The sequence below is a fragment of the Agelaius tricolor genome, unplaced genomic scaffold, assembly GCF_023055355.1.
Source record: "Agelaius tricolor isolate 1412-34295 unplaced genomic scaffold, bAgeTri1.0.p SCAF_43, whole genome shotgun sequence".
In the NCBI taxonomy this organism is placed as follows: Eukaryota; Metazoa; Chordata; class Aves; order Passeriformes; family Icteridae; genus Agelaius; species Agelaius tricolor.
Window position 1 is genome coordinate 2615583 of NW_027269303.1, and position 20778 is coordinate 2636360.

At 55.0% G+C, this 20778-nt stretch overlaps 3 protein-coding genes across 3 annotated transcripts in view; 1 reads left to right on the plus strand and 2 right to left on the minus strand.

The window, feature by feature from the left end:
* Positions 1 to 20778, minus strand: part of LOC139604076 (uncharacterized) — a 1261625-nt gene that overhangs the window by 1099552 nt on the left and 141295 nt on the right.
* On the plus strand, positions 1871 to 2797 carry LOC139604052 (olfactory receptor 14C36-like). Its single transcript, XM_071455039.1, has one exon. The coding sequence runs from the start codon at positions 1871 to 1873 to the stop codon at positions 2795 to 2797; it is 927 nt and encodes a 308-aa protein (XP_071311140.1).
* On the minus strand, positions 11202 to 14175 carry LOC139604053 (serine/threonine-protein kinase pim-1-like). Its single transcript, XM_071455040.1, has 6 exons — positions 14120 to 14175; positions 13115 to 13841; positions 12951 to 13001; positions 12381 to 12747; positions 11557 to 11733; positions 11202 to 11308 (listed from the first exon to the last, which is right to left on the minus strand). The coding sequence occupies exons 1-6, from the start codon at positions 14173 to 14175 to the stop codon at positions 11202 to 11204; spliced, it is 1485 nt and encodes a 494-aa protein (XP_071311141.1).

The window sequence follows — 20778 nt, forward strand, 5'->3', positions numbered from 1 at the left end:
GCTGGGCTGGGCTCCTGGCACAGAGGCAGCTCCTGGTCACCAAGAAGAGCTTCAAAAGCACATTTCTCTTGAGGAGCAGCTCTTGTGCCAGCCCAGCAGGGCTGGGGCACTGCCTGCAGCCAGCCCGGGCACAGCCCAGAGGCACAGAGAGCTTCAATCAGTCAGGGCTGGCAAGGGGCTGAGAAGTGCCTGGGGCACAATCACTGCCAGCCCTTGGCACAGGAACCTCTGGCTGCAGGACACTGCAGCTGCAGCTCTTGGAGCCATCTCCTCAAGCTGGAACATGCCAATGCCTGCAGAGCCTGTGAGTACAACTCCTGGTGTTTCTGGTGCAGGGGAGGTGAAATGTTCATGAAGCTCTGACATGCTCAAGGGTTCTGGTCAGTCATAGAATATTTCTAAGTCTAGGATTTTGATAAAATATAAGAAATTTCTTAAGACTTTGTATTCCGTTTCCTACTACTGAAGAATGGTAGGGAGGTGGTGCTAAATATTAAAGGATGATTATAAATTTTGACAATTGCCTGTAATATCTGACCTTGTAAATTTTGCTTATGAATTATTATTTATGAAATTTTGAATGTTCCCAAGACATCTGAACTGTTTCTTTTAGTGATCAATAGGTTCACAGGACATCCCTAATGTGCTTTCAGCCACTCTGCCCATGTACAGCAGCAGCATCACCTTTGCTGGAGCCATCAGGCTCAGTCTGAGCTGTCCTTTCTCCAGGCTGCAAACAGAACCTGCCCCCAGCCAGTGCCCTGCAAACAGGCAGGGTTCTGTAGGGCCAAGGAGAGTGCACAGAGATTTGGGGTCTGTGAATGCTGGCAGGGAGAGATCAGGCACAGGGAAACACCTGCAGCAGGGAAATCTGCAGGAAGCAGAGAGAAGATCAGGCAATGAGAGAAAACAAAGCCCAGCAATGCTGTGGCAGGGAGAGTTTAGAGATGCCCACAGGAGCCCCTGCAGTGCAGCCCCTCCCTCTGAAGAAGCCCCCTCCCTCCTGTGGCCCAGCCAAGCCTCTGCCCTCAGGGCCGGGGCTCCAAGGCGTGCAGCCCCTCCTGTGCAGGCAGAGCTGCAGCAGAGCCATGGGGCAGCTCTGCAGCCCCGGGCCCAGTTCCCTCTGCAGAGCACAGGGCTGGGAGCAGCTGCCCGGCCCTGGGGGCTCTGGCAGGGGGCACAGCTGGCTCAGGGTGACGCTGTCCCCAGTGCCCAGCTCTGGGCAATGCTGTCAGTGCAGCCAGGGAAGGAGCTGCATCTCCCACAATCCAATGCCATCAGAAGGACACTTGGAAGTCTCCCTGAGATTTCAGTCCAAGCTGGGAGCTTCAATCCAAGGTGCAAACCTGTCCTAGAGCATCTCAGAGTTATAAGATTGATGGGGAAAGGCAGAGGTGTTGTGACACTGAAAATGCGGCTGGGTTGGTGAAATGAGCAGAGTGAGTCCTTGGCTACAAATGTGGAGCTGGGCTGTGGTGGATCCATCTGCTCCCAGCAGTACCTGGGGGTTTTTATGAGAAATGTGGGAGTGTGAACATCCTCCATTTGAGAAATTGAAAGCCCAGAGAAACTCCAAACAGAATCAAGTGACAGATCATCTGCCCTGAGTCTGCACTCACCATCTGGCCTCAGGGAACTCAGTCTCTTCTACCAGAGGGCAGCCAAAATGGTGAGAGTTTCTGATATCCATGAATACCAAGAAAGACATGGGGGCAGCTTAAAAAGAAAAACTCACAACTCTTAAAACAGTGTTGGTGTATGTTATAGCGGAGGGTGTTTAGGAAATGGCTTTGATTTCAGTTACAGGTATCTCCTCTAAGTCTTCACTGTCCTTTCTCTATGAACAGATCCCCATGTGCAGCCCCAGCAAATGTCCAACAGCAGCTCCATCAGGCACTTCCTGCTGCTGGCATTGGCAGACACGCGGCAGCTGCAGCTCCTGCACTTCTGCCTCTTGCTGGGCATCTCCCTGGCTGCCCTCCTGGGCAACGGCCTCATCATCAGCGCCGTAGCCTGCGGCCACCGCCTGCACACGCCCATGTTCTTCTTCCTGCTCAACCTGGCCCTCGCTGACCTGGGCTCCATCTGCACCACTGTCCCCAAAGCCATGCACAATTCCCTCTGGGACACCAGGAACATCTCCTACTCAGGATGTGCTGCTCAGCTCTTTTTCTTTATGTTCTTCATCTCAGCAGAGTATTTCCTGCTGACCGTGATGTGCTATGACCGCTATGTGTCCATCTGCCAACCCCTGCACTACGGGACCCTCCTGGGCAGCAGAGCTTGTGCCCACATGGCAGCAGCTGCCGGGGCCAGTGCCTTTCTCAATGCTTTCATGCACACGGCCAATACATTTTCCCTGCCCCTTTGCAAGGGCAATGCCCTGGGCCAGTTCTTCTGTGAAATCCCACAGATCCTCAAGCTCTCCTGCTCCAAATCCTACCTGAGAGAACTTAGGCTCATTGCTGTTAGTGTCTGTTTAGGACTCGGTTGTTTTGTGTTCATTGTTTTCTCCTATGTGCAGATCTTCAGGGCTGTGCTGAGGATCCCCTCTGAGCAGGGACGGCACAAAGCCTTTTCCACCTGCCTCCCTCACCTGGCTGTGGTTTCTCTGTTCCTCAGCACCAGTACATTTTACTACCTGAAGCCCCCCTCCATCTCCTCCCCATCCCTGGATCTGGCTCTGTCAGTTCTGTACTCGGTGGTGCCTCCAGTCCTGAACCCCCTCATCTACAGCCTGAGGAACCAGGAGCTCAAGGATGGCCTGAGGAAAATTATTATCTTTCAGAAACAATAAACTCTCTTTTTTCTGCTCCATAACCTTCAGAATTTAACTCTTTACAATCTCAGCCTTTTTTTCCCAGTTGTGCAGTTTTTCATTGGTAACTTCTCTTATTATTTTACTAGTGTTATAATGTTTTTTATAAAATACTGTATTACTATGCTGAGCATGTCTACATGAACATCTACTTTTCTTGTCTAGCTCAAAGACTTTCAGGAGGCTTGATCCCTGTTCATTTCAATAAAAACAAGTGTCTGCCCTGCCTTGTGTGTCCAAGGCATTTCCTCAGCCCTTCTCTGGCTCTGCAGGGGCAGTGCCTGTGAGCAGAGGCTGAGGGAAGGGGCTCCCAGCACAGCAGCACGGCCAGGGACAATGGCCCTGCCTCTTTGCACGTCTGCTCCCCCCAGCTCCCCTCCCCAGCCCTGCTGTGGGTGCAAGGCCAGAGTGCTCTGGCAGCTTGGTCCCTGTCCTGCTGCGTGTCCCTGCTGTGACCTCAGGCAGGGACAGGCCATGGGCACTGCTGGGACACAGCTGGGCTCCAGCACAGCAGCTCCATCAGCAAAGGGCATCTCCTGAGGGCAGGGCAGGGAGGCTTTGCTCCCCTCCAGAGCCACTCTCAGGAATCTCAAGGGGCTCCTTGTGTTCCTTGCTCTCCCAGGGCTCAGTGGGATGAGATCAGGGTCTCACTGGGGCCTTCAGGGGACTCAGGTCTGGGTCAGGTTTTGCTGGTTGCTGGCCAGTGCCCATCAGATGCTGAACGGTCTGTGATGAACCTTCCTGGGGCTCTGCAGCTTGTGCCAGGGATGATGGCAGGGGAATGTTTGTCTGGAGGCCCTTGGGAGCTGCAGGAGAGCACAGGGGACCTGCAGGGACAGAGTGTGCCAGGGACCAGCAGGGAGTGGAGCTCACTGGGCACAGGCCTGGCCAGGGTGGGGTCACCCTGAGATCAAGGCCTGAATGTCTGCTGTGAGCCAGGAGAGCTCTGCAGCCCAGGGACACAGCAGGCACAGGGAAAGGAGTCTGGGCACTGACTCCTCTGCCCCTCAGGGATCTCCCCCAGGAGGATCCCGGGCAGCCCCGAGCCCCTCTGGCAGCCCTGGAACAAGGCAGGCACCTCTGAGCCCCTCCATGGCCCCGCAGAGCCCGTGTGGGAGGGGGTCAGGGCAGGAGCACCCTCAGCTGCCTCTGTGTCCCAGGCTGAGCAGCAGAGCCCAGCAGAGGCAGCCCAGGGCCCCGGGCAGCACAGCCCCCGTGCTCTGCAGAGCAGCAGCCCCAGCTCGGGGCTCTGGACAGCAGGGCAGGGCTGCAGCAATGGCTGCTCGGGCCAGCACAGACGTGTTCCCCTGGGAAAGGCTCTGGGGGCAGCTGGCATGGGCCAGGAGCAGGGCAGGAGCCCGTGGGGGTGCAGAGGAGCCCTGGCAAGAGGCTGCCCTGTGCCTGGGCCAGCAGGAGCTGCCTGAGGAGCCCCGGGGCCCACTCTGCTGCTGGGCTGGGCAGCGGGGCTGGCCCTGGGGCTGCAGGAGCTGCCCGAGCTGAGCATCTGCTGAGCATCCCAGACACAGAGTGGCTGTCCCTGACCTCCAGGGCCTCCAGTTCCTGCTGCAGGGCCTGACCTGACTCTGCTGCTCTGTTGGGCTCAGGCAGGGAAAGGATGAACTGGGCAGTGCCAGGGAGGGGAAAACAATGGAGCCTTGTCCCCATGAGTCCCCACAGAGTCAGAATGGTATCTATGGTTCCATGAGCCCCACGGTGTCACAATGGCCCCTTGGTTCCATTGGGCCCCATAGGGTCACCACGGTACCCTGGTTACAGGAGGCCCTGCAGTGTCACAATGTCCCCTTGGTTCCATGGAGCCCACAGGGTCAGTTTTGCCAGTGGGCAGGGTGAGCACCAAAGACACAGACACCAACTGAAGGAATTGTGTAATTTATCTAATGTATGTCTGCAAAAAATTACAATAGGAGAGGCTCAGCAAAACACATACTCATTAGAAAATAATTACAAAAGGAGCAGCTCAGCAATGCACCCAACCATCCCCACCAAAGATTGCCTGCAGTGATTGAGAAAGATCCAGCCCCAGTTACCCTCAGCCTTTACCATCCCCCAGACCCACACAGCAGCTGGGGAAGCTGTCACAGCCAAGGGCTGCAGAGCCACTCCTGGGCACTGGCAATTCCTGCAGGTGCCTCCAGCCACAGCTGAGGCTCCAACCCCGCTGGGAGAGGGCCCAGCTCTGACAGTGCTGAATGGACAAACTGACAGCACTGCTAGTGTGGCAACATCTGGTTTCATCCTCCTCTTGGCTCCCTCCCAAAGCCTGGCCAGGGCCCCAGGAGGAACCAAGGGAGCTGACTTTGACCATTCAGCCCCAAAGTCAGATGAGGCCTTTTCTAGTTTCCAAATACAAAAAAAAGTAAATCCATATTTCACCAATGAACATGTACAGAGCTTATATTGCTAATAATGATTCATTAATGAGCAGATACAAATATAACCTTTGGTTGGAAGGTTCATCTGGAGCTCAGCTTTGCCTCAGGGCCTGTTGTTCAGGCCTCAGTCAGGGCCTGGTGAGGCCTCAGTGCTTCACTCAGTGCTTTGACCTACAGATGAACTGCAACCTTCAGAACAATTCTTTGGATAACACAGTTTAGATTTAGGTATTAGGCACAAAGTCATCATCTCTTGTTCTTCAATTATGTGCTGTTCAAATTCATTACTCAGAGCTACAATTTGCATTCCTCTTAAAACCTGCCTAATTAGTTGCTATTCTCTGTTCTTTATCAAATGCCCCTTTTTTTCCTTGAGACTGTGTCTCTTTATGGACAAGTCCCAGTACTCCATTTCCAGTACAAGGTGTCACAATAACTCCAACATGGAATCATAACACACCAAGTGCTCACAATGCAATGATTGCAGTGACTGCCACAAATGCCCTTCACAGCAGCCTCCAATTTGGGAGCCAATCCCACTATGAGGAATTTTCTTCTTTCTGCCTCTCTTCTACTGATATTTCTATTGAGGTGATTCCTGATTGTTGGACCTCAAACCCAGCACTGATAGACATTCCTGCAACATTCCTGTCCTGGAATAGCCCAGGATCCTCCCTAGCCAGCAAGCAGATAATCCAAGGCCGTGCAGTTCTGCAGAGCCCCATTTGTGTTTGTTGGAGCTCGCAGGATGTGCTGTTGGATATTTTAACAGCATCACTTCTTTCTTCTTCTAACAACTGATTTAGTTCACTAATGTAAATTGGGTGCAGCCATGCACAGCCAGGGGTTTCCATTTCCCCATTGGCCATTGTTAAGGGCATGGAGCACATCTGGGAGATGGGTTCTCCATGGGCAAAGATTCCATCTCCTCATTTTTTCAGCTGCTCTTTTAACAACCCCTTCACCCATTCAACCAATCCTGCAGCTTGTGGATAGTCTGGGATATGAAAAACCCTGCAGGCTTAATCACTGAATTTTTCACAGCAACAGACAAAGCACTCTGCATCACAGTACCAGAAAACCCTGGGAAAATAGCCAATTTCCTCCCTTCCTCCTTTTTTCATTGTATACAATCTCACAAAGTTGACCACTGACATTAGGGTCCTGGCCAATCCTGTTCTGTAGGGTATTTAGAGTTACATCCCTGAGCAGCCAAAGCTACCAAATTAGTATTGTCAGCACTACTTCACATTATTATTATTTCATATGTAGATATACATATTGATATACATATAGACAGATAGATACAGACATATATATAATATATATATATATAAAAATATACAAATATATATATATATATTAAGGTCTTATTATACAATAAATACATATAGTTATTTATTATATTGATATTTCACTGGCACAAATACAGCTGAGCTCAAGATTAAAACCTTCTTCTCTTGCTCCATGTGGGAGCATTCCAACAATAATTGTTCCTTCTGAAGCTGCTGTTTCCAATGGACTCTTAACACATTCATCTTTGTCTGCCCAAACCGACAAGGTCTTTTCCTTTTCCATGTGCAATTTTTGGATGCATTTGAAGCCATCCAGGGCCGCAGCCTCTTTTACCTGACTGCCCCACTGCTCCCACGGGGCTCCGACCTCAGCCCACTCCAGAGCCAGGGAACTCCAGGGAAGGGCTTCCCATCTGGGAATTTCTGATGGCACTGATTCCTCACATTGACATTGAACAAGTGACATTTGGTTGGGATCTGGTCAGACTGGGCCAGTTTTGTTTTACCAGTGGGCAGGGTCAGCACCAAAGACACAGACACCAACTGAAGGAATCAGTGTCATTTCCTGCAGCTCAAAGCAGCAAAGAATCACAACAGGAGCAGCTCAGCAATGCACCCAAGCATCCCCACCAAAGATTGCCTGCAGTGATTGAGAAAGATCCAGCCCCAGTTACCCTCAGCCTTTACCATCCCCCAGACCCACACAGCAGCTGGGGAAGCTGTCACAGCCAAGGGCTGCAGAGCCACTCCTGGGCACTGGCAATTCCTGCAGGTGCCTCCAGCCCCAGCTGAGGCTCCAACCCCGCTGGGAGAGGGCCCAGCTCTGACAGTGCTGAATGAACAAACTGACAGCACTGCTAGTGTGGCAACATCTGGTTTCATCCTCTCTTGGGTCCCTCCCAAAGCCTGGCCAGGGCCCCAGGAGGAACCAAGCGACCTGACTTTGACCATTCAGCCCCAAACAAGGCCAGATGTCAGATTTCATGGCCTTGTCTGGCTTCTAAATACACAAAGGTCAATACATGTTTCACTAATGAGTGGCTACATCTATCACAGTGCTAATGACCATGCCTATTTCATCAGGGAGCAGATACAAAGATAACCTTTGCTTGGAAGGTTCATCCAGAGGCCACCTTGGGCTCAGGGCCTGCTGTTCAGGCCTCACTCAGGGCTGGTGTCCAGGCCTTGGCACTTCAGGGACGTTCTTTAGTGCTGGGCTTGGCACTGCTGGCTGAGCGGCTGCACTGGGTGAGCTCAGAGGGCTTTTCCAACAGAAAGGATTCTGTGATTCCATGATTCTATCCACTGCATTCAGCTGGGTCCATGTTAGCAGCATTCATTTGCTCAGAAAGTCTCCTCTTGCCCAGCTCCTGTGGTCTGAGGCTTCAGCTCCTTCAGCTCCTCGTGCTGAGCTGCTCATGCTGAACGAGACGACTCGGAGAGAAGAGCACAGTCCATGCAATTCCTTCTGGGACACAGAGAGGGGAGGCTGTGCAAACAGGAGCATTGTTTGCTGTGGCCTCCTCTCTGCCCTTCACGCCTTTCAGCGCTTGGAACCAGCCAAGAGCTTTCTCCAAGAGTGCAATGGAGCAGCTGCTCCTGCTCCTGGCTCTGGCTCTCTCCAGTCTCTGCCCTTGCCTGCTTCTGTCCCTCGTGCTGTGCCCTCTGTTCCCCCAGGGCTGGCTGGCTGCTGCCCAGGACTGTGGCACTGGCACAGATCCAGTGCTCCAGAGCCTCCTTTCTGTGCCCTTGGAGCTGCCTGGGCACAGCAGCCTTTTCCATCTGCAAGCTCCCCATGGACAGGGAGTGCCCAGCTCTGTTCCTTGCACAGCCTCCAGGAGCCCAGGGCTGCCATCTCAAGTCCCTGCTGGCACTGGGGGCTCCCAGGTGCCTCAGGCTGCTGTGACACCGCTGCACACGGGAGGGAACAGGGGCAGGGGCTGTGCTGAAAGTCAGCTCCATCTGCTGCTGCTGCTGCTGCTGCTGCTGTGGGGTCATTTGTGCAGCCCTGGCCCAGAGTCGGGGATCAGATCCTGCCAGTCTCTTCCAGCCCTGGCTGCTCAGAGGTTGGGCCTTGGAGCCTCAGGTGGGCAAAGGCAGCTGCTCCTGGTCCCTCTGTGTGCCCGTGTTCAGCAGTGTTGCTCCATCAGTCTGTGCCCAGCAACGGGGAAAAGCCTCAGCCCTGCAGGGCCAGGAGCTGCCGGGCTCTGCCTGAGCAGCTCAGCCAGCAGGAAGGGAGCTGCTCCACACAGGAACCAGGAGCAAAGGACAGTCCTTTGATAGGACATGTTTTCTATTTAAAGGAAAAAAAAGAAAAAGGGAAAAAATAGGTAAATTGTAAAAGATAAGAATAAAATCCAAGTGTTAGTGAGAAAACATAACATAATATTAGCAAAAAAAACAAAACATAAACGCAAAGTTACATTCTTTGCATTAAGAGGTAAATGATCTTTTTAAAAAGAGAACTCAGTTATTTACATTGTAAATGTGCTGATGGTATGGATCCATCTTACTGACCTCAGCAGCCTTTTAAAAGATTTTGGGCTTTGTTTTCAACATTGGTATTTGAAACTGTGGTTGAAGCAAGAGGAAATTGCTTTGTGCCCTTCCAGCTCCAAGCAGGACTGGGAATGGAAACTCTGTCAAACCCCAAATCCTTTAGAAGATGCCCTTCCTTCTCAGCCTGTGAATGAGCTGCACATTCCCTTTGAAACTGTCAGGGATTTCTTAAAGACACCAAGTCCCACTGACAGCTTTTTGCTCTGGTTTGGCAGTGCAGAAGGGCAATTCTCCATCCCTCAGCTCCAGACTGCACTGCCTCAGGAGCACGGCCCACTCGCCAGCTTTGGCCCACTTGTGGCACTGCTAGAGGAGGAAGAAAGTGCAACTGCACAATTCCAGCCAATCAAGAAGGAAGAGTGGGACAGACAAAACAGCCTGTGCAGATCCAGGCGTTCAGCTGGGACTGTGGAGAGTTTGGGTCCTTGCCAATTGGATGTGTGTCCCCAGCTGCATTCTCTGGGCCTGCAGCAGAGTCTCACTCACTGCCAAAGCAGAAAGCTCAGGCGCTGTGCTCGCAACGGGCTCGTCTGATGCAGAGCTGTCAGAGCAATGTGAGGGCAGAGCCAGCCCAGCTGGGCCCAGGGCTGAGCCCAGCAGAGCCCTGGCAGAGTCCAGAGCAGCCTCAGCAGCCGCAGAGCCCGGCTGCAAGGAGAGAAAGCAGAAACCGCCCGTCAGCTGAGGGCTCCTGTGCCCTTGTGCCAAGGCCTGTGGGGCCCAGGCCGTGCTGGCTGTGCCCAGAGCTGTGCCCAGAGCTGCCCATCCCTGCTGCCTTTGGCAGCAGTGCAGGAGGGCAGGACATGTGCCCAGCCTGCAGCCAGCCACGGCACATCCAGCCCTCAGCAGCTGCCCAGAGCAGGATGCTCCTGTGCTCGCTGCCATCTCCCAAAAGCTCTGATCCCACCCTGCCAAGCACACAGGGACCCACCTCACGCCACCCACGGCTGCAAGAAAAGCTGCTCCCAAACCATGGCCTCAGCCTTCTCCAAGGCCACCGCCCATCCACGCCACAGCTGCTCCCAAGCACTTCCCCATCCACACTGGACCACCTAGAACGCTTCCTCTGGAAAAACAAACAACACATTTTTGAAAAGAGATTAGATGCAAAAAGGGAAAACAAGAAAAATGGGAAAAACTCTTATCTCTGTCAGGGCCTTGAGGAAGGCCCAACTCCTCCATGGTAGGGAAAAACCCAGCCATGGCTGAGGGAAGCCCACACTTTCTCTCTTCCCCACTGCACTGCCCCCCAAAATCATGGTGATCCCAAAGCAAACGAGGCAGTGGAGCAGCCCAAGCCCTTCCTTGCCTGCACAGCAAAGCAGCCCCTGCACAGGTTCTGGAGTCCCACCTCTGCTCCCACCATGGGGCTTTGTTTGTGTCGGGCTGGCTGCCCCAGCCCCAGCCCCAGCCCCAGCCCCAGCCCGGGGCACGGTGGGTGCTGGGGGCTGTTGGCAGGGCCAGGAGCCCACTCCCATTTCGTACCCAGCCCAGCCCATCCCCCCAGCCCTGCCAAAAAGCAGCTGGGCAGTGACTGAAGGATGAGTTGCATCTGCCCCAGCAAAGGGGGAACCTTTGCTTCCCAGCCAGGCTGGGCCGTGCCCAAATCTGGAAAAATTCACCCAGCTGGGGACTCATCTGCAAATTCCCTGTGGAGTTTGGCTTTGAAGAAGGTGCCAGAATCAAAGTCCATCACCTTCAGCCTCCAGTGGCCAGGCTGAGGAAGAGCTTGTCATCCTTGATGTCATCCTGGCTGTCTCCAGCAGCAGCAGCAGCAGCACCAGCAGCAGCAGCAGCAGCACCAGCAGCAGCAGCAGCAGCACCCCCACCCGGTACAGCTTCTCCAGGGGCTCCTGCTCCTTCCCTGGGGGGAGACCAGGCTCTCAGGGCTCTGCCCAGGGCCCCAGCTGTCAGGGAACCAGCACAAGCAAAACCAGCTTGGATGGCGGCCACCAGTGCTGGGCAGAGCAGCTCAGCTCCAGCACAAGGGCTGCGTGTGCCCATCCCATGGCCCCGGTGCAGTGACACAGGCAGCACAAAAAGGTCTGGCTTCCTCTGCTTCTCATTGCCAAGGCATGTGTGGAGCTGCAACTTACCAGGGCCCTGGATCAAAGTGTGCCTGTGGCTCTCTCCCTTCTTCTATGGCAGAGGAATATCCTGCACCCAAGGATCACAGACCAGGTCTTCTAATGTGGGTCTGTCCAAGGAGTTCACGGATAAACACCACCTGATCAGATCTTTGCACTCTGGCAAGAGAAAGCAGAAACTGCCGGTCAGCCAGAGAAGGCTCCTGTCTGCTTTGTCCCACTATTCCCATGGCCAGGCCATTCTGGATGCGCTCAGGGTTGGGCCTAAACTTTCCCATCAATTCCCTGTTTTGGAGGAGAGCAGGACATGTGCCACCTCCTCAGCAGCTGCCAGAGCGGGATGCTCACGAGCCCGCTGCTGGCTCCCACCACTGGGATTCCCCCCATGCCCAGAGAAGAGGATCCACCTTGAGAGAGCCCTTGTGGCAGCGGGAGCTGGCCCCAGCTGAGGTTCCGGCCCCTCCTGAATGGGTGCTCCCCGCAGACCATCTGGTGCAGCAGGATGCCCAGGGACCAGATCGTTGCTGCCTCGCCATGGTACCAGCCAAAGTCGTTCCATTCCGGGGGGCTGTAGGACAGTGTTCCTATGGAATACAGATGGAGTTCAGCAGGGGGATGCTGCTGCTCCCACAGCCTGGCCCCAGCATCCCTGGGCCTGCGGGGCCTGCAGCAGTGGCACACAGGGTGACCACTGCCCTCTCGCCAGCACCCGGGACTTGTGCACAAACTTAGGCTTGGAAAAGAAGCCACTGGTGTCAGAAGAGGGCAGAGGAAGCCCTGGCTAAGCCTGACCCTGACCTGTAAAGGAAAAACCCTCTCCATGCTGGGGAAAAAACATGCCCTTATCCTCCCTGCCTGCATTGCCCCAAAAATATTAGGAAGCCAAGGCAAACAGGGAGAGTGGAGCAGTCCAAGCCCTTCCTCTTGCCTGCACACCAAACTGGCTGGGGCACAGGTTCCACCCCCATCTCTGCTACCCCCACCCACGGGGGTTTTGGTCGGGCTGGCTGCCCCAGCTCAGCCCCAGTCCTGGGCAGAGTGGCTGGCAAAGGCTGCCAGCAGGGCTGGAAGATGGCTCCCCACCCAGCCCTGCTCTAAAGCAACTCAGCTGAAGACTCAGTCCCCTGACTGGCAGCAAAAGGGAGAATCCCCTCTGCCACAGCCAGCTTGGGCTGGGAGATGTTGGGCCATGAGATCCCGGGACCAGGAGTACACCCTTACGTGGGCTCACCTGCAAAGTGGGTGTAGGCTGTGTCTTGCAGGTAGGTGCCACAGCCAAAGTCGATCAGTTTGGCCTTCCCGGTGTGCAGGTCAAGCAGGATGTTCTCTGGCTTGATGTCGCGGTGCAGGACCCCGCAGGCGGTGCAGTGCCGCACGGCCTCCAGCACCTGGTGGAACAGCGCCCGCGCCTCCTCCTCGGGCAGGAACCTCCGTGCCCCAATGAAACGCTGCAGGTCCTGACACCGCTCTGGCCGCTCCAGCACCATCACGATGTGGTTGGGCAGCTCAAGCCACTCCAGCAGCTGCACCACACCAGGGAAGCCAGTGGACACCTTGGCCTGCAGCACGATCTCCAGCGGGGCCCTGCTGCCGTCGGGCTGCGGGAGGAGCACGATGCCCTCAGTGGGGCTGATGCCGTGCTGGGGCTTGGGGAGCCCTCAGCCAGCCCGGGATGCTCTGCGCCCTGCGCTGGACCCACGCCCGCTCTCCCTCGAGGCGTCCTGGCGGCTTCCACCGTGCCGGGCTTCGGCTCATCCCCGCCCGGCAGCCCCGGCTGCTGCCGCTGGCCCCGCTCACTCACCAGCTCGCCCCAGTGCCGGACGCGGTTCCGTGGCACTCTTTTGATGGCCACCTGCAAGCCAAGGACAGCAGCGGGCTCAGCTCGACGCCCGCCCTGCCCAGCCCCATCCTCCTCCTCCTCCTCCGCCCCCTCCTCCTGCGCCCGCCGCCGGCCCCGCCGCTCACCGGGGCGCCGTCCGAGAGCCGCGTGGCCGCGAAGACGCTGCCGAATCCTCCGCGCCCCAGCAGCGAACCCACTCGGTACCGCTCCTGCAGGGCCTCCTGCGCCTTCCCTGCGGGCGGGACGCGGCTGTCAGCGCTCGGCCCGGGGTCAGCAACGGGCCCCGAGCGCCCCTCAGCCGCCCCGGGCCGGCCATGCCCAGGCGTTCGCTCTTTGGAACGCGGCACGGGAGGCTCGGGGCCGGCGGCCGCGCTGCCGAGCGGCGGAGCTCGGGCCGGGGAAGCCGCAGCGGAGGCGGCGGCAGCGGCCGCGCCGCCTGTGTCCTCCGCGGGCCCCGGGAGGAGCCGGGGCCGGGGCCGGCGCCGGGCTCGGGCCAGGCGGAGCCGAAGGGCGGCGATGCCGCCCCCGCACCAGGCACTGACGCCCGCCCAGCAGCGCCACCGCCAGTACGGCCAGAGCCGGGCGGAGGCGAGAGCGCGGCGGGACGGCCGGGGCCGGGCACGGGGCAGCCCCGCCCGGGGCCGGGGGCGGGCCGGGGGCATGGCCCGGCCCGGCAGGGGAGAGGGAGGCGGGGAGAGGAGAGGGACGCCGGGCAAGGGACCCCGAGAGAAGGGTGCCCGACCGCGGGAAAGGGAGAGAAAGAGAAAGAAAGAGAGAAAGAGAAAGAGTGCTCTCGAATATCTGCTTTTGCTGCTGCTGCTGCTGCCGCTGCTGCTGCCGCCGCTGCCGCCGCTGCAACTGAAGCACCGGGGCCGTTCGTCCCCGTGTCCGTTCCCCGCTCGCCCCACGAGCCCCACGTTCGAGCCCCGCGCGCCCCGGGCACAGCCCCTGAGTCTGTCCAAACACGGGAACTTTGCAGCGGTGAGCCCAGATGCAGAGCCCTGACTCCTGCACACTGGCACAGCAATCCCCTCGCTTGCTGCTCTGCATTGGCCTGGCTGAGGCTCAAACACTGTCGGGCCACCTTCCCTTGCTGTAGGATTCCTACCTGACCCCAGCACTGCACTTACATCTCCAGTGTTGCCTTCCAGTAAAACCAGGGGAAGGAAAACTCTGTGTGGCTCATGGTATTTTCGAGTGTCTAAAAATCACTAAGTCACCGATCTTAGAGGTGCGGTGCATCTGGAATTCCTGGGATGGAGAAGTAGTGCAACATGGAAAAGGGGAGCATAGAAATAAATAGAGGAAAAGATCTTGGATTGTTTCTTTCATTTTCATTTCACTTCTGGAAAGCTGTTTCAGTTTTCCAGGAATCTTCTCCTGTCTGCTCTTCCCAAGAATGTCTCATGGAGAACAAGGTCAAGCTTCTGTCACAAGATTTGCCAGCAGGAAATTATGCCACTGGTGAAATTTTCATGATGACTGTGCTGGCTTAGGGCAAATTTTGGGAGGAAACCTCCAAAAGGGGTCTGTTTTGCAGAGATAGCCAAAACCTCCACAACTTTGTGTAAGTTGTAAAGCCGGTATGTTTATTATTACAGCGCTGGATGCATGCAGAGATTACTCTCCTTAAAAGACATGCGTACCTCTGGGAACTTCAGGTCCCTTTTTATCCTCCTCTCAAATACATATCCATACAATTTCACAATAGGTTCATACATATTCATTTTTACAAATTTCGCGTGACATTTGCCACTAGTTCTTCTTTATCAGAAAGAATTCTTAGGTGAGGTTGACCTGCTTTCACAGCAGTCTCTCTGTCTCTCTTTATCACCCTCTGTCCCGTCCCTCCCCTTATCTCTGTCCTTCACTGAATCAGATTCCCTGAGCCTAGGCTTTGCAGTCAGGCTACATAGCTATGTTTTCTAACCACAGACTCAAAGATGTACATTTCACCTAAATCAAAATGGATTTCTACTCCGGAGAATTTCTCCTCTGTCTCAGAAGCACTCCTCCCTCTGCTCCTCACACGCTGGCCCTGCCTGGCGTTCCTCATCCCTTTCCCCACCGCTCTCCTGCCCTTCCCCTCTGCTAGAAGGCGGACAAAGCTGCCTTGGACAGCAAAGTGGATTGCAGCCAGTGTGAAGAGAACATGGAGGAGCTGGATGAGAGGATGCAGGAGTTGCAGAGCCAGATTTCAGGCCAGGAGCAGCACTGGAACAGTACCCAGCAGCAGTTCAGCGATGCAATTGAAGACAAGGTGAGGGGTACCTCGTCCCCACCACGAGGAACTGGCACCTTTGGGACTTGACAGCCTGAGGCAGCATCCCTCTGAGGATCCCCCTCCAGGCTTTTCCCTGGAGAGCTCCACATCACATCCTGGAGCAGCTGGCTGAGGCTGTGCCCCTGTTCACAGCTGGATCGCCTGGAGCTGAAGACTTTCCGTAAACACTGGGAGGACTCCTGGAACAGGAACATGGAGGAACTTGAGGATAGGCTGTTGCATGAAAACGCTGCTGGGATTAAGAAGTGAGTGCAATGGAGATTCTGATGGCTTTGGGGACAGTGATGGAAACTGCTCCTGCCAGGCAGGGCTGTCACACACCATGCCCTGAGCTGGGTCATGCCCTGCCCTCCTGGCCGTGCACACGGGGGAGCTTTGGTGCCAGAGAGGGGCTGAAAGCGCTGCAGGGGCTGCTTGGGATGGTGGCATGGGTGCCTGTGCCCTTCACCTGGCATCAGCCAGCACCTTGGGGATGGGGAGAAACAGGCTCAAGAGCCCACGGTTCACCCTGCAATGGCCATGCCCCTGTGCAGTGAGCTGCCCAGCAGCTGGCTGCTGCAGGGAGCTGCTGCCTGTGTGCTGCAGGGCTGTGGCCCCAGGATCTCAGCCAGCCCTCTTCCCTCACCCTCCTTAGGCAGCTGCCAGTCCCTTTCTCGTGCCTGTCCTGTGACCGCATGCTCAGCGTGCAGGTTCCTGGCCAGTGAGTAGCACCAGTGCCTCGGGGGCAGCGGGGCTGGCATGGGGGGAGATGGGTGCCAGCAGTGACCCGCTGTGCTGGCACAGGGGGACAGTGTCTGCTTGGGAGGGGCTGATGTGGGGAGCCCCCTCGGCAGCCCTGCCCATCAGCAGGGGCTGTGGGGGCTCATCCCAAGGGCTACAGGCAGCAGGATGCCATGGGCTACAATCCCATGGCTTTGGGGGGGCTGCCTCCAACAGGAACAGGTTCTTTGTCCCCTGTCACACACCTGTGACTCCTGCCCTCCCCAGGTACCCCAAGACACTCCCGTATTTGCAGCCGATGCCCCCCAGCAAGGAGCCACCGCCCAGCCAAAGGTGAGGGCCCTGAGGACACATCCCCAGCGCCTGGGGTGCAGAGCAGCCCTGACACAGCAAGGAGGGCTCTGCACCTGGGCTGGGGCAGAGCAGCCTGGGGGGATGGGGCAGGGCAGGGGAGCAGAGGGCAGCTGTGGAGGGCCAGTGCTTGCCCCAGGGCTGGGGGCTTTTGCATTCCTTGCCTTGCACTGCCCTGTCTGGCCACCTCTCTGTCCCAAGGTTGCTGAAAGCACATCTGATGAGCTGTGTCTGTTTGCAGTCTGAGCTCAGGCTTGGAGGGCTGTTGGGGAAGATGAAACAGGAAAACCTTATAAATATGATTGCCTGGCAAAAGATTTTGAGAATATGGAAACTATAAGTGAGATTGAAATGAAAGCAAGCTTCGAGATCCCTTAGTTACTGAACAACGGGAAAACAATGGTGTGGCTGGCTGAAGGTAATCCCCTTTTGATGAAACAAGACCCTCTGCTTGCAGGCAGGTCCAAGGGTCAGAGCAGACCCTGCCAGCTTTGCAGAAGGTTCCAAAGAGGAGTTTTTAGGGTTTAAAATGTAGCACAGTATGGTAATGTAGTGATTGTTATAGGCTGTATGGAAATGCTATAGGATTTGTATGTTGTACTAGATTGGTTAAGTGAGAATCAGAATATTCAACACAGAAGATGATTTATTGTATTGTAACGTGAACTTCGCTCTTACTTTTCTATGCTCTTAGCTCTTACCTCTTACTCTTACCTCTTGTCTCTTAGCTCTTGCCTTTTATCCTCATACCCCTTTTACTCTCTTACCCTCTCATCCTCTCTACCCCTCTCTTCTCTCAGGCCTGCTCTGAGCTGCAGCTGGCAGCTCCAAGCAGGGCCCTGCACCCACGCCCTTTGCAATAAACCGTCCACGACCTGGCTTCAGAGATCTCTCGTCTCCGTTCGTCCCGACCGTGCTACCCCCGTCAATCCTACAGACGGGGATTGGGTGCCTCCTGTGAAAGGAGTTCCCAAAACCAATCCCTGCAGCTGGGACAGCCCAGCTCCTGCCAGTTGGTGTCCTGTGCACAGGGACCTGCCTGGTGCCATGGCCAGCACACGTGGCCATGGGGACAGAGCCAGCAGATGCAGCCTGGTGGGATGGGCTTGGGGCTCCTGCAGCAGGTGGACAGGAGCTGGCAGGGACATGCCCCTGCAGGCAGCACTGCCAGTGCCCTCCCTGGCACAGCAGGGTGATGCCCTGCTGTGGAAGGGGCTAACAGCAGGCCTGTTAGCTAAAGGAGCGAGAAGAAGCTGAGAAGTAAGAAGAAACTGATAAGGAGCTCTCTCCAAGGCTGTAACCAAGGAGACCGAGAGAGGAGGGATAGAAGAACTTTGCAGCTGGATGAAACATTTTTAGAAAGTTAATTAAGTCACCATAGCTTTTTCACCAATAGTATTATGTTGATCTATTGTGGCCAATAGTAAAGATAGAAGAAGGATAAACAACTGGAAAGTGTATAAAAATCAGCCATATTCAATAATAAAGTGTTGCCAACTGAGACTGCTTGTGGTCTCTGCTTTATGTCGTGACCGCCTCGACAGCGACATTTGGTGATCCCCGACGTGATAAGAAGTCGGTGGGGGCCCATACGAGGTCCTAGCAACTGGCAACCGTGACCCACTGGGACGTAGTGGGGGAGGCGGCGTTGGTGCAGCTGAGAGTGGCAGGTGGAAGCCACAGGGAGGTCCGGACCTGATTTTCTCCAATCAAGACACCTGGAAGAAGGTGAGCCACCAACTAGTAATAATGGGACATAATTTAACTAAAGAGGAAGAAAATGTTCTGGCTACATGGAAAGTTTTGTTAAGAAATAAGGGAATTAATACGTCAGACTATGCCCTTCGAAATATACTGCTGTGGGCTAAATCACAGAATTTTGGCACTGATCCCCACACAGCTTTTAGTGTTAAGGCATGGAAAAAAGTCGGGGACAGCCTGTGGGAAGTCATCCGAAAGGGAGATAAAACGGTTGTCGATCTAGCAGTTACTTGGGAATCGCTCTTTGAGGCATTAAAGGAATGGAAAACAGAGCGAGAACAAGCAGAGCGGGATGCGGACGAAGAGTTGAGGCTGATAACAGAACCTGACGGGGGGGATGAGGCAGAGGGGGTGTTGCCTTCTTGTGAAGGCCACGGCGACCTGGTTTCAGGGTCTAGCACTTCGATCTCCTTTGTGGGATCTCCTGTGGCCAATAACGGACGCTGACACCAATGAGGTGGACGGTTAAAGGCATTTATTGAAGGGTCTTAAGGGTATTTATGGACTAAGGGGTCTCTCTACGTCAGACAGGGGTTTGGCTATACTTTCTAGGGTTAGTGTGGAGTGGAAAGTTACTGGCATGCATAGGTTAGGGGGGCTACACGTCTGGCTACATTCCAAGGGTGATCCTTATCTATGGGGAGGGGGGTAGAAGGATTCCTGTAACTTTCCGTTACAACCTGAAATCTTCCGAGCGCCTGTCCCTGGCCTACCACACTTCCCCCCCCCTCTTTCACAAATGAACGAGGTAGTCTTATACATAGGCACTAAAATGAGGTAGGAAGTTGAGATCTGATTAGGGAAAAGGGTCTTGGGAAACCTGAGTAAGTTTCTGCCAGGCAAGTCTCTGGTGACTGGCAGCGTCCCCTGTTGAATTCACAGGAATTGTGGCTGTCCCAGGAACAGGATGTTAGCCCGTTCTAGGCGGGCCTGAACGAATGAGACTAGCTTGTTCAGCAGGCATGGCCCGAAGGTAATAGCTAAAAGCAGCATTGCCAATGGACCTATTAGGGTAGAAATTAGGGTGGTTAGCCATGGTGATTGGTTGAACCAGGATTCGAACCAGTTCTGTTGGGCTTCCCTGTCTTTCTGTCTCTGAGCCAGTCTGTTTCGGAGTTCTGCCATGGAGTCTCTAACGACTCCTGTATGGTCAGCGTAGAAGCAGCATTCTTCTTTCAAGGCAGCACACAGGCCTCCTTGCTGCATGAACAGGAGATCCAGTCCTCGCCTGTTCTGCAGGACCACTTCTGAGAGTGAAGAGACTGACTTTTCTAGAAAGGAAATGGATTTCTCGATCTTCTGCAGGTCCTCATCGATGGTCATCTGCAGCTGGGACAGTCCTTGGTGTTGAGTTGCTAGGGCTGAGACACCTGTTGCCGTTCCAGCCGCCCCTAGGCCGAGCAGCATTGCGATAGTTATGCCTGTTAATATTTCTCTCTTGTGGAGCCGGTTGTTATTTTCGGAAAGGTGGTACACCTCTTCGTCTGAGTGGTACAGGATCCTAGGGATGATCAGAACTTGAACAAAAAAGTCGTTAGAGTTATCGAATTTGGCAAGAGACACACAGGGACTTACTCCAGATCTCTGGCAAACCCACATCCCAGATGTGGATGGGACTACCCACTTATTATTCTTCTTGTCGGGCTCAACTACTTCGGTGCAGACGTCGCCTTTCCGCTTAGCTAGGGTTGCATTGCCAAAGCATTTGCCCTGACCTGTGACTTGACTCAGGGTAATTCCTTTGCGGGGTGTGTCCCATCTGCACTGGCGAGGGGCGTCGGCTGTGGAATAGCTGAAAGGGGTATTAAAGCTACTCTTTCGTAAAAGGGGGGTTTAACATCGTAGCAAAGCCAGCAGGAATCGGTTAGGTTAGGGTTAGATTCATTCAGGGATAAAAAGGTAGCTTCTAACATGCGAAGGATTGGGTTCGAGCCTGAGCTGGCTGATTGGTCTATCTGGAAGGCTTCTTCATCGCCAGTCAGGACGTCAGTGACCCTTGTGGGTAAGGGTTTGGGGTAGGTCATGTTTCTCCCTTTCTGTGTGCTTTTGATCACTTTGTTGGGCCCAACTGCTCTGGGTGCTGACGGTGGGAGTCTGGTAATTCGCACATTCACCCACTTTTCTGACCCTTGAAGGACTACTGTCCATGCTTTGCCCACGGCCCAGCTAGGGTGATTCGGCTGCAGAACTGTCATGTTATAGTGAGTGCATTTCTGAAATTTGGGGACTTTATGTTGGTTTCGATAGAAACTTCCCTGGAGGAAGACGGGTGTTTTGCAGCCTGTGGGTGCCCAGGTGAACTGTAGGAATCTGTCGGGCTCTTGTGGGTCCCACCCAGGTCCTGACGGCCTGGCGTCTGTAACTATTGTTTCGCAGCCCCAGTGCCCGCAGTATCCCCACCCTGGGCGATTGCAATAACTTTTTCCTGGGTTTGAGGCTGGGCACCAGTAAGATAGGTACATGTGTGCGGCGTGTGAAGAATAGGGGTCTACCTTTGGTTGTTCTGGAAACAGGTCGGTGATGTGAAGCACGAAGGATGGGGCGTTCGGCGTGGTGATGACTCTGAGCACCTTGTCACCAGCAACATGTTGCATGACCCACCTGAAGGGCTGATGAGGGTAGTAGTCTGGGCTGGCTTGTCCTCCAGCGACAAGCCCCAATAGCATAATCATG